Consider the following 12,549-nt stretch of genomic DNA (forward strand, 5'->3'; position numbering starts at 1 on the left):
CCTACTACCGCCCAAGACTTTCCTGCTAACGCTTTGGCATCTTCCTCTCGTTCAAACCCTCCTCAAGACATCTCACAGCAAGGGAGGCGCTACATCCAATTAACCTTTTTGCTTCTAAGTACGTTAGATATATGTACATAGCGGGTGGGAGAAGGATGGGAGAACCAGGAGACTCGGAGCAACAAGCAATAAACCCCCTTTTCATACGGGAAACGAACAATATTCACGAAAACAAATTCAATCCCGTGAAAAAGCAACTATTTTCAGAACAGATTAGAATAGTGTAATTTTAAAAGGGGGTTGCCCGCGCAAGGGTAGGTGGTCAAGATACAAAAGGACCTTTACTCAACGAGCCTACGAAATAGTTAGCACGCAAGTCGGAGGAAACGATAAATGAGGGCTTACGAAGGCTCCTTGTCAAGCTTGATGTGAATGGAAGTGTGGCTCTTGACACCCTTGATACGGTGGTAGGCGTTCAAGTTCTTGTGGAGGGTCATCTGGAAGATGGAAGCGCTTCCTTGTCTGTGGGGCAAAATGCCATCAGCAACCCACTCACAGAAAGCAAAAAAACACGCAAAACGCCCACTCACCGGCTAGCAATAGTAGCAGAAGCCAAGAAGTACGTCCAGATCCTGAACCACCTCTCTCCGTACTTGGCAATGACCTTATCCTTGTTGCTCATCCAGTTCTTGTACCATCTCCAGAGGGTAGCGGAGTAGTGGACACCGAGAACGTCAATGTTCTTCACTTCGAAGCCAGCTTGCTCAAGCTTGGTAACGTGCCATCCGAGCGAGCAGGAGGCATCGGCACCAGGGAAGATGTACTTGTTCATGAAGAGACCCCTGCAAACCGCGTTAGTTTCCTCGTGGTACGGACATGATACGCGAGGGAAATCACATACCAAATCAAATCCTCAAACTGCCAAGTCTGCCTGAACCCAGAAACTTGATAGAACAACAGACCGTCATCATCCAACAGATCATAAAGTTGGCTGCAGAACTGCGAGTAGCGGCGGACACCAACGTGCTCAGACATCTCGAGGCAGGAAATCTTGTTGTAGGTGGTACCAGCAGGGATCTCGCGGTAGTCGTGGCAGAGGATGCGGGCCTTGGTCGAGGGGACGCCGTTCTTCGCAATGCGCTCAGTACCGAATTGCGCCTGGTTCTTGGAGAGCGTAACACCAGTTGCGTCGCAGCCAAAGTTCTTGGCGGCGTAGGTGACGAGGGTGCCCCAGCCGCAGCCAATATCGAGCATCCTGGGACGTTTATTAGCATTGGGAAGAAACGACGCCTGGACTATACGCACTTGTCCTCAGGCTGGAGGTCGAGCCTGTCACAAACGATAGCCAACTTGTTGTCCTGGAGGGTCTCGAGCGACTCTTCGATGTCGGGGTTGCGAATAACACCAGAAGTATAGATCATACGAGGACCGAGGAACCACTCATAGAAATCATCACCACCTATAGCAACCCCATCAGCACCTCAAACATATCACGAAAGAAAGAACAACGCACGATCATAATGCCCCCTAACCTGCTCCTCATCCTGTCGCTGAGTATGCAAGATCACCTCAGGGATGAACACCGTCAACACATATTTGAACAGCGCCCATGTAAAGTTGAACTTGGCCCAATCATGTCGTTGTTCAAGAATCTCAAGCATATCACCTATTCACCCAATCCCACCAAACAGAAAGAGCCAGTTAGCTTGTCTGCCACGTCACGCCCAACGACCCGCTCAACAACGCACCATTAACATCAATCTTGCCGTCGAAATACGCGTCGTGGAAGACCTGCATAGGGATCTTGTTCTTGCCATTATACAATTCCTTGAGCTTGGGGTCCTTGATGGTGATATACGTCTCGATATCGTTCCCGGGCAGCTCGACTTTGGTGTTCTTCCTTCCACCAATGTGGGACATCAGCGCCCAGTAGCCGACGGCGGTGGGCACGCCCGTGAGGAGCGCGACGAAGAGATAGGTCTTGAAACCTCCACGGTTGACAATCGGCGTCCAAGACTTGACAAAGTAAGGAACAACGACGAGGAGGACGGCGAGGTGGAGGTTGGAGAAGGTGCCGTTGCCTTCGGCAAGGCCGACGAGCGGCGCGTTGGCGATGGCTGGGTACGACGTCGGCTTCACCGTCGTCGACGACATTGTTTTTTGGGGACGAGAAGGGGAAAAAGGGGGGTGGGTGGGTGGTTTGACTGCGGACAAGCCCAGACGAGCGTTCTTATGGACGTGATCTTGCCAACGCGACACTGCATTATTTGGTTTTGTTTTTCCTAAAATCAGACCATGGATTGGCGCCCATGCGGTGGGAGCGGAGCCAAGCAATTCCCTTCCCTTTTACGACATCCGACTCGAGGCAGCACGAATGTTTGACGTGGAGAGACTTTGGCGGATGGAAGGCCTGGCGGTAGTTAGACCGAATTGCGCTCGCTGCCTGCACAGAAAAGCGAAGGAGGCGTTTTGATCAGAGCGGTCTACTCCGTGACCGCCCAAGAGACTTGGAGGGAATGGAGACAAACGTGAATCGCATAAGCAAAGGATGATAGGATAAGATATGTGTAGTAACCCTTTGCGAAAGTTATCCGATGACCTTTCATATTTTCAGAGGTAGCGCCCATCCGTTTTCCCGGGCGCCCGTGTGCCACCCCCACTGCACCCCTGGCTAGCCCACGTCACCTTGGTCAACGGGAACATAACTCAAATAACTGGAATTAAATATAAGCTACAAATGTACACGACCGCCGCACGAAGGCGGAACCCTCTAGCAAGCCTCGATCATCTTCTATCGTCGGGATCACCCCGCCTCTACCCAAAATCGCGTACTACCCCACAACCCCGGACCATAAAACCCAAGCTTAAAGCGAAATGACCCTCGTCCCATACTCGGCCACAGGATACGCAAACCCTGGACCAGGACAATTAATAAACATAAGCGAGGTCGGAATACCCAAATGGTGCGCGAGCGCGTGCACAGTTCTAGGCTCAAAAGTCCCCTCTACGAGTAACTACCGAACCATCAGTCAGTCGATAGGTCACGAAGGGGAAGAGGGGAAGAGACGCACCAAGTCTATCGTAATCTCAGGAAAGGCCTCATCTAAAACTATAAACGGAAGTTAGGGCCGTAAGCATCAAAGTAGACTCGAAAGAACACTGAAACCCAAAACTTACTTTTAGCATTCGCTTCCAACTCGGACGGAATCCCTCCTTTCTCTTCCTCATAAAAATGTATAATCTTCAGATGCGACGTCTCCTCATTCCTCTTGGCGTAAAGGATCATATGGAACAGCGTATTAATCTATCCAAGATTCCAGTCAACATCCCATCCGCAGGTAGAACAAGAAAGAGAAGAACACGCACCTCATCACCCTTGGCACAAACACACACAACCTGCCTCTTCAACCTCGTCATCAATTTCATCAACCCACTCCCCACTCTATTTCTCCCAACAACTTGATTGCCCAAAGGCGGCAGTGTGACGGAACCATGGGCGTCAACTTCATCATCCGACCCACCACCCCCCGGTGTCGACAAAACAGCCGCATTCGAGTCGGCCTGAACAACATTACACCACTGATCATACACCCAGTAAATCCACCTCAGCACCCTGACCTTGTTCTGTGTCACGGCCAGAAGCAAGAGCAGGCTAATCGTGTAGATCGCGAAATATCCCGCAGTCCTCGGGTTCAGTGCGATGTTGCCACCAAGGATGACAGGACACACGATGAACAAGGAGAAAAAGAGAACGGGTAATCGAGCTCGAGAGGAACGACCCAAACGACCGCGGTTGAACCGAAGGAGGAGAAGCGAAAGCGGGAAAAGAGTCATCACGACTAGCCACACGAGTGAGAACATCTCCGAGACGACAGCGAGTCGGGCACCGGTAGTGGCGTAGACGATGGCACAGAATGCGATGAAAGAGAGGACGGAGACGTAAGGCGAGTTAGTTTTGCGTGTTAGTTTTAGGAACGCTTGCGGGAGGATTCGGTCTTGTGAAAGCCTTTGCAAGAGTTCACATGCACTCAGGATGCCTAAGTCAGAATGATTAGGGACGTCACGTCAGGGACGCAGGATTGAGTGCCAACCAGTAAGGACGCCGCCACAGAGAACGACGAATGCATCAACGACAACCCATATTCTCAGCCATTTCCCAGCGGCCTATTAGTGAAGAAACGGTCAGGGTCAGCAAGAAGAACTGTGAGCGGGTAGAGCAGCTCACCATTTCACCCAAGACACTCAGGATATTTGCGCCTCCTCGAGTGACATCAAGTGGAACAATGGCCATGACAAGGGTCATCAGGAGCGTATTAAACACAATCGCGGGGAGGTGTAGGTTCCGCAGCACTAAGGGGAACTTTCCGGGTTTGATTCTCGAGATGTATGATGGCGTGCCTATCGAGTTTCAAAGTTAGCGTATTTTCCTCGAAATGCACCTGGGGTACCCACATTCAAAGCCTGTCAAACCCAACATGCCGATGCATACACCATGATACAGCTGTCTGAGGATTCCAATCCCACCATCGGCGGCGTTCTCTCGTTGGCTCTGCTGCCAATTCGCCTTCCACTGATCATTACCCGTTCGGCCCCAGTGTACCGCACTAGCAATGATCAACGACACCATCGTCAAAACCTAAGAGTTAATGGGTTCTCTTATCAGCCAAACACAGAACATGCAATACTTTATCTGTACGCACATGGAGCGATAGTACAGCCAAGGCAATCCTCGCGCTTTCTCGCACGCCCAAAAGGCTGACGACTGTGAATAACACTAGAACCATCGCGGCCAGAATCCATGTTGGGAATGGTAGAGCCAAGACTTCGCCGGCGATGTAAGCTGCGGCTGTAGCGGCGGAGACGATTGAAGTAGAAGCATAGTCGAGTAAGAGCAGGGTGGCGCTGACGAGGGCAACAGGCTTCGTTGACACATTGAGGCTTGAGAATGCGGACGGATAAGCGACGGCGACTAATGGGAAAGATGAACACACTCACAAGTAAGTGTAGGGTGCTCCACTGATGGGAAGGGCGGAAGCGAGCTCCTGCATCATGGGTCGCCATAGGAAGAGGATGAGGGTGGCAACGAATAATGAAATGGGAGAGCTAAAGGAGTGTTAGCGAGGCTCATTGTAGAGTATGAGTCTAAGCACATACTATGCCCCAGCAACGACAACAACCGCCGGGAATGCATAAAACACGCTCCCAAGCACCGCATTACCCGCCAAGGCGGCAGCCGTGAACTGACCCAGCACCCGCTCCTTCTCCACCGTCTTTAACCGATTCTCAGCCTCTTGGAAATCCTCCGAGGACAACTTAATCCTCTGGATAGACCCCCATCCTGCAAACTCAAAAGAGTTGGGGAGGTTGATGAAGCGGGACGGCACAACGGCGTAGTCTTTGAGGCCCGAGTTATCAGGTGGCCGGTATCGTTGGCGTCGGAGGATGACGTCGAACTGAGAGTCCCTGAAGGACGGCGGCGCGATACTGTTGCTTGCACCTTGACCAACGGTATCCGTGTCCGAATCAACATCAACCACTCGAACGACCAGACTATATTGCACTCACCGGCGGTGGCATTACCCCGCACAAGGGTGACACTATCGCGCCTTGCTCGCAGGTTGCTCGACGAGCCCAGTCGGGTGGTTGGAGTAGGCGGTTCAATGGCAATCCATCGTTCTTGAGACGCGTCGGGGTCGGGGTCGTCGTTGAACATGGTGCCATCATCGTTGCTATCCTCTGGGATAGTTGCCGTAGTCGGAGAGGCGGGATACCCCGTCATCGACGTGGGCCGCGAGGTAGACATTCTGACCGAACGCTTGCGGGGACTGGTATGAGTCAAAGACGAACTGCTGTCGCCGATGAAATCACTGGTCTGACGCTGACGAGCCATTTTATATAAACCACTAGACGGTATTGTGGATCAATTTCTGATTTTGCCTCCGCATCAAGGTTCCTATTGTAACCAGGAAGGTCAACTACCGGCCTTTGTACATTTTCAAAGGGAGGCATTACCTTTGTTGTGCTTTATCTGCCCGAGTATGAATGGGACCAAGAGCAAGACCCGCGAGCCGCGCTCGACGCCCTTTTTGTTTCCATCATCATCATAAAGGCGGAGTCTGCCGGCCCGAGCTTGGCACTGGGCGCTTAAAACAGCTTCAGCTGCGACAGGAGAAAACAGCAGGTTCTCGTCGGCGATGCATCTGAAGTGGTGTAATAGCCCCTGTCGTTCGCGATTGACTCCCAACTTGAAACACGAACATTCCTGCTCCCACGTATACATAGGGCCAAGGCGAGGGGAACTTGTGATTTAGTAAGGTAGGCCTAACCGGTACGAAGCCTAACTTCCGTAACTCTGCGTGGACTCAGGACATGCAGTACAACAGAGGACGAAGGGGGACGCTCTGGAGTGGGGAGTCCACACCAGCAATGGGGAGACCGAACTTGCGTTGGCAAGAGTATCGTGTCGTACCTGTTAGAGTATGGGTGGACCGGGAGCCTATGACTAGCCTCAAGATCCTCCGATTAGGAGACTGGGTTCCCAGAAGAGCCTTGAAACACCCCAAGTAGCCGATACCTGCCCATGCCTTAATCTCCGGAACTCTATCTATTCCCGACACTCTCAAAACAACACAGTATGAAAAAAGACTTGACCTCAATTTACACAACAGGAGCATGCCTCGCCTCCACAAGAGTGGCCGCACTCGCACGCGCAAACTCCTCCCCCTCACCCCCAACAACAGCAACACCGTGACTCTCAACCAACTCCTCCCCATCCTCCCCAATCTTCCTCTTCCCAATCGTATCCTCCGCATAATTCTCATAGAAGTTATTCGCATCCCTAAACTCATCAAGCTGCCCTTGGTCTCTACTCCTACCCGGCCCATCCCAAAAATGGAACGCATTGCTATGAACGCCGTAGGAGGTGGGTACGACTTCGAGGAGGTCCCCGCGCGCAATTTCGATAGCGGGCACTTCGGCTGGGGGGAGGCCGATGAGGTAGGCGAGTAGGCAGCGGATGACGGATGCGTGGCCGATGATGAGAAGATCTTCCTGTTCGCGTTCGAGTTCGATTATCACTGGTTCCAGACGGACTGGATGGCCAGTTGTTAGCAAGAGTAGGAAAGAAAGGGGAAATGGGCTTACCACTCAGGTCGTGATAACTCTCTGCTCTTGGTGCACGGTACGAATAAGGGTCCTTCGTGAAACGATCCCAGTCTTCGGGGTAGTACTTCTTGGCTTGCTCCGGAGTGAGGCCATCCCAAATCCCAGGGTTGATCTCCAACATCTGGGGTTTCTCCACGACCTTGATCCTCGAAGGGAGGGGAGGAGAGGCTTTGGGCGGTGATGACTGCTGTGGCTGGGAGGCATTATAATCGCTGCTGTCGTCATCTATGAACGGGCTTTCCATAGGCGACATCACTTGTTCGCCGTCGACGAGGAGTTCGGGGATCTGCAACGAGTTGCCGCCGTTGTAGGCTGCGACGAAGGGCCATGCGGTGTGGTGTGCTCTGCGGCGTGTGGATGTCCAGATCTAGTTATAGTGAGAAGAATGAGGATAGATGAAAACGTGGAGCACAAAAAGAAGGGAAATGGAAAAAGGAAAGACGTACCACCAATCTCCTCTCAGCAGGATTAAGCCCCCTAGCTTCCAAACTCTTCGCTCTCCTCTCCAACACGCAGTCTTTCAGCTTCTCAGCATACTCCCAGCCAGCCGGCGAAAGATCCGAGTCAGCTTTATAGGAATGCTCTATGAGTGATTGACCAGACTTGGGTTTGGGGCATTATAAATTTTAAAAAGGAAGATTTTATGAAAGGGGCAAGTGAAAAAGAAAGAGGAGATTTAGCAGCACGAACGTAAGTCGGATGAGTGTGCGTTACCCACTCGAGCAAAGTAGATTGTGCGGAATCGGTTGTGGATGTTCATTAGGAAGAAGACGATTCTTGACTGGATTGTGGGTTTGGGTGGTGAGGAGTGAGTTCGGCAAGGATGGGTTGGGGATACGTACCTGGAGATAACCTTGAATTTTCTTTCATCGGGTTAGTCAAAGACGCGATGTCTAGCAAGGGTGTTCATACATTCAAGTCAATCTTCTCTCCAACCTGTGGCAAAGTGCGATTAGCGAGGAAGGCATCGTTGGCCACTTTGTGAGACCTACATTCAGGATCTTGATATACGGCCATTTGGTATCATCTATCGTCTGGTAATACTGCTCATGGTTCTTGATTCGATTGTAATAGTCTTGCACGGCCAGGTCGGGGTCCCAGTTCCTGTAATCCGGGGACGAGATCTTGACGCTCCGGATGTTGTTCTCGATGATCTCCCTGTTGTCGCAGAGAGATTCTTCGGGATGTTAACCACTCGAAAACGTTTGACAACGGAAAGGAGACTCACCGAGGAGTACGACATGAATGCCCTGAGCAGAGAACTTCTCCGCCAATGCGTCCCGAGCCTCCTTCCGTCCATTGTTGGCATCGTAGATAACGACCTGCCCCCCTGCATTGAAGTAGTCCCAGATGAGCTGCTCACATCCATCGGACACCTTCTTCCTCAGCGCGATCGTCTCGGGGCTCTTCTCTCCTGAAAGACCTTCGAGTGAGTAGATGGCCCTAGAGATGATATCCAATTTGACGACGTACCAGGTGAGAAATAGTCCGGTGGGACTTTCTGCGCACCACCAAGGACTTTCCTCCTGTAATCGCCCAGGGAAACGACCAAGGTCTTGACTCCCATCCATCGCAGGTATCGTTCCAGTGCTCTCGAAATATGCGTCTTGCCCCGCGCAGGAAGACCGATGGTCAAGACGAGGATCTTTCCAGCATGGAAAAGCAGGCCTGAGGCCGTCGTGTACAGTGGTGCGACCATCGTCGATGCTGTGGATGAGGAGAAAGAGGGAAAGACGGAATCGGATTAGGATTAGGAGCTGGGGCCATGGCCATGATGACAACGTATGGATGAAGCCGAGATCAGGTGTCCACAGGGCCTTGTCTGCCATCCGGAACCAAAATGTGATAAGATAAAAACAAATAGCACCCAAAAACATTATTTCAAAAAATAGTATACATAAACACGAGGAAGAGCGCAAGACAGCAGCAACGACAGCGGGTCAAGACAATAAATAATTGAGCAACTATGTCATGGCGAATCCATTTTCTGGGATTGCCGCGCGGTAATCTTCCATCTCTTTGTCGAGGTCTTCGACTGTGACTGCTTTCTTCTGCAGCCGCTTGGGTCCTTTCCTTATTCGAGGTCGACGTGGCGGGACGGCACGAGGCGCTGTTGGTGGAGGTGCACCTGAAGCAATCCGAGCGGCAGCTTGTGCTTGCCTGTCCGAACGCGTCAACATAAAACCCCAAGAGCGCCGAGAGAAACGAGGCTTACAATTTAGTTACAAGAGGTTGATTGGGTAATGGGTGGCCTGGTGGGTTGGTTCGCTGGACAAGAGACGTTGCCTTGGGTCCAGCAGCTGTTGGTTTGATACCCATACGGTCAAGCAGAGACGGAGGTGCTGCCGGTGCTGCTGGTCCAACCTGTGATGTCGATGCAGAGCCAGGAACACCGTCCACAATGATTTCAATCTTGATGGGCCGTCCTGCACGTTCATAAGCACGAGCCAGGGCACGAACAACACGAGCACGTACGTCCATCTACAATTTTGCCGTCATACTTGGCCCTCGCAATAGCTGCATCCCCCGACCTCACAAACCACACCATCGCCATCCCCTTCGACTTTCCTTGCGAGTTGTACACCAGAAACGACTCCCTGACAGGGCCAACTGTCTTCTTGAATAGTTCCTGCAAGAGTCACAAAATTCAAAGGAAAGGACAAGTCAAAACTGGACATTGAGTCAATTGCGCAAGAAGGATAAAGAAAGACGGTCTCCTCACCTCCACTTCCTGCTCATTCACGTCGATGGGCAGCTTGCTGATGAGAATCCTGCTGCCCGCGTCCTCTGCCGCGCGTTTTGCTGCTTGCATCACGTTTGGACGCCATGCTGGAGGTACTTGGTGCCCGACGAGCTGTCGTTTTGTGCGGTGGTAGATGTTGTGTCTTCGATCTGGTCCATTCATCGCGGATTCGAGGTTTCTGTGTTGGGTTTACCGGGCTTTCGTAGCGTCAGGCGCCAATGTGGATGGTGGATGAGTTTAAGCAACGCGACTCGTGGGAGGATTGCTTGGCTGCCGGATCCGGCACGAACAAACAAACTTACATCCCCCGCCTTAACATCGAGAAAGCTCAGGCTTCAATCCCTCTATATGCCTCTTTACCGTATTTCACAATCTTCTGTACGAATGCTGTCTATACATCTCATTTACCGACAACTGCTCAAATCCTCTGAACCGATTTAGTCTGAATTGGACAATAAACAGGGGCTCCTTTAATCCATTTCATATTAATGAGCAACTCGAGGAAAGGCATACAGACGGACGGGCGCACCTTGGCTTTGCATCCTAGCCTTCCTCGCCTCAAAGCCCTTCCTGTTACTCAACCAGGAAAAAAATCCTATTGTAGCTGCTACACCTAGCCCTCCTACGAGCTGCATCGAGAAGGGGAGAGAAATCAGACTTTCATTCTTCGCTCCGACTTAGGACCCAGTGAAAGAGGTGGACTTACAAAACTGTTGCTTTTGAACCCGCTATGGCTCAAGTATCCGGGTGCCATGCGAGCTTCGTGGTGGCGATAGCGGAGGACCAGAGTTCTGAACATGGTTCGCGAGCTGAAATCGGTGGTGATGGAATGTAAGAGAAGATAGGGGGAATTTCAGGCTCGGGGCTTCAGAATGGGGCTAGCCGTTGAAGGACAGGTATGATCTCGCGACCCCTACAGGTAGGACGAGTCGACCCCTACGGGTAGGCCAGGCACGTGAGGTGGCGACTACCACCACATAATCCGACTATTGAATATTCTAAATGATTGCCTGTTTAAAATACAGTTGTTGTAGCTACCCGGATATTAGTCGAATTTGAAACCTGTTACTCGTCAATACAGCACGATACTTCCCTGTGGTCCCAGCTGTCAGCAACTAAGGGTTATAAATCATCACCCATGTACGACCATCTTGCACCATTGTACCACATCCCCTCCCTTCCGTGGTCAGGGTGAGCTACAAGTGGTCAGCCCCAACGACTCAGACGCACCACAGATCGAAGGGGTTTTATTTCGTCCTTTGTTAACCCTGTTAACGCATCTATGGCTCTATTGAACCACGGGCCTTTGTATGTCGCACAACCATAGGCCATGTACTCATTGTTCGACAAGACTGAGTAGGGTAGCCACGCGGTCTGTCTGAACTAGAGATACTCGTGTTGTGGTTCACCCCGCCCATAGCGCCGACAGGTGGATGTGTCGTTGCATTCCGCCCAACTACCCCTTGGTTTCATTGAACTATAGGCCATACGGCTACAGTCCCACCACACCATAGGATGTTCGGCTACGGTCCCACGACACTATAGGATGTTCGGCTACGGTCCCACGACACTATAGGATATACACGCTTGGTATCTCTGATCTATAGGTCTCATTCCTTTCACCCCTGGCACCTGTTTAAAATAGCTGTATCATATCTCAGGCCCACCGAGAAGGGATTAGCCGCCGTACCACGCTTCAGCACCGTCTTCTATCGTTGTGGTATCGGTGAGCGACGGGTATTACCAAGTACTGTACTTTAGAGACACCACACTTGGCTGGGCTGTGGTATCAGTGAACAGCGCTCATGTATTCTGAACCACACATACCTGCTTCCCCACACATCTTCCAAGTACTGCTCCCAACTTCCAGCTTGATTTTGTATCTGGTAGTCGTCCCAGGTCAAACGGCGTGAGGTACCTCAGAACCACAGGTAAGGCGGTCTGTGGTACCTCAGAACCACAGGGTAAGGCGGTCTGTGGCATCTCAGAACCACAAGGTAAGGCGGTCTGTGGTACCTCAGAACCACAAGGTAACGAGGTCCGTGGTATCTCAGAACCACAGGTTAAGGCGGTCCTTGTTCTCCCAGAACCACAGGGTAACTTCCAAGTACCAACGTCCAGCATGATTTTGTATCTGGTAGTCAAACGGCGTGTGGTATCTCAGAACCACAGGGTAAGGAGGTCTGTGGTAACTCAGAACCACGCATCGTAAAGATGATAAAGTGGGCCGCTCCTACATACAGCCACTACGAGAGTTAGGCAAAGTTTTTTCCAAGAAGTAATCTACCTGCTCTGGTATCCCACGCAGGCTGCGGTTCTGGGGAACGAGAGGCCAAGGTTTGTGTGGTATCCGGGCACCGCACACATATGACCTGTGGTTCGGAGACACTGCAGGCCACGGAGGTTTACAGTACCTCATAACCACACGTCGTATGACCTCTGGTCAGGAGCTGTTCCAACAGGTTACAGACTTAGTCCTGTCTACGAGAGTTAGGCAGGGAACTTTCCCAGAAGTACTCTCACTTCTGCGGTATCCCAGGGCCACAGCTATACGCCGTGTGGCTCTGAGGCACCACATGTCAAGGGGTATGTGGTATCCGGGAACTACGGACATATGATGCGTGGTTCGAGGATTCCACGGA

General features: G+C 51.6%; 4 protein-coding genes across 4 annotated transcripts; all 4 read right to left on the reverse strand.

The window, feature by feature from the left end:
* Window positions 1-341: 341 nt before the first annotated feature.
* On the reverse strand, window positions 342-2,154 carry CC1G_02451 (sphingolipid C9-methyltransferase; the record flags this gene model as incomplete). Its single annotated transcript, XM_001832137.2, has 7 exons — window positions 342-354; window positions 406-522; window positions 591-842; window positions 902-1,255; window positions 1,306-1,459; window positions 1,514-1,666; window positions 1,749-2,154. 7 exons carry the CDS (start codon window positions 2,152-2,154, stop codon window positions 342-344), a joined length of 1,449 nt encoding a protein of 482 aa, XP_001832189.2.
* Window positions 2,155-3,041: 887 nt separating this feature from the next.
* CC1G_02452 (amino acid permease) lies at window positions 3,042-5,803 on the reverse strand (the record flags this gene model as incomplete). The annotated part of the gene is made up of 10 exons (XM_001832138.2): window positions 3,042-3,109; window positions 3,178-3,304; window positions 3,367-4,037; window positions 4,092-4,164; window positions 4,226-4,398; window positions 4,453-4,636; window positions 4,701-4,938; window positions 4,996-5,103; window positions 5,155-5,497; window positions 5,566-5,803. 10 exons carry the CDS (start codon window positions 5,801-5,803, stop codon window positions 3,042-3,044), a joined length of 2,223 nt encoding a protein of 740 aa, XP_001832190.2.
* An 854-nt stretch (window positions 5,804-6,657) lies between these two features.
* On the reverse strand, window positions 6,658-8,863 carry CC1G_02453 (cytoplasmic protein; the record flags this gene model as incomplete). The annotated part of the gene is made up of 9 exons (XM_001832139.2): window positions 6,658-7,091; window positions 7,144-7,531; window positions 7,611-7,766; window positions 7,883-7,945; window positions 8,007-8,027; window positions 8,077-8,100; window positions 8,157-8,341; window positions 8,393-8,578; window positions 8,638-8,863. The coding sequence occupies 9 exons, from the start codon at window positions 8,861-8,863 to the stop codon at window positions 6,658-6,660; spliced, it is 1,683 nt and encodes a 560-aa protein (XP_001832191.2).
* A 119-nt stretch (window positions 8,864-8,982) lies between these two features.
* CC1G_02454 (hypothetical protein) lies at window positions 8,983-10,069 on the reverse strand (the record flags this gene model as incomplete). The annotated part of the gene is made up of 4 exons (XM_001832140.2): window positions 8,983-9,324; window positions 9,380-9,590; window positions 9,640-9,793; window positions 9,887-10,069. The coding sequence occupies 4 exons, from the start codon at window positions 10,067-10,069 to the stop codon at window positions 9,129-9,131; spliced, it is 744 nt and encodes a 247-aa protein (XP_001832192.1). The 3' UTR covers window positions 8,983-9,128.
* Between the last annotated feature and the right edge of the window lie 2,480 nt (window positions 10,070-12,549).

Source organism: Coprinopsis cinerea, assembly GCF_000182895.1.
Source record: "Coprinopsis cinerea okayama7#130 chromosome 9 map unlocalized cont3.9, whole genome shotgun sequence".
Taxonomy (NCBI): domain Eukaryota; kingdom Fungi; phylum Basidiomycota; class Agaricomycetes; order Agaricales; family Psathyrellaceae; genus Coprinopsis; species Coprinopsis cinerea.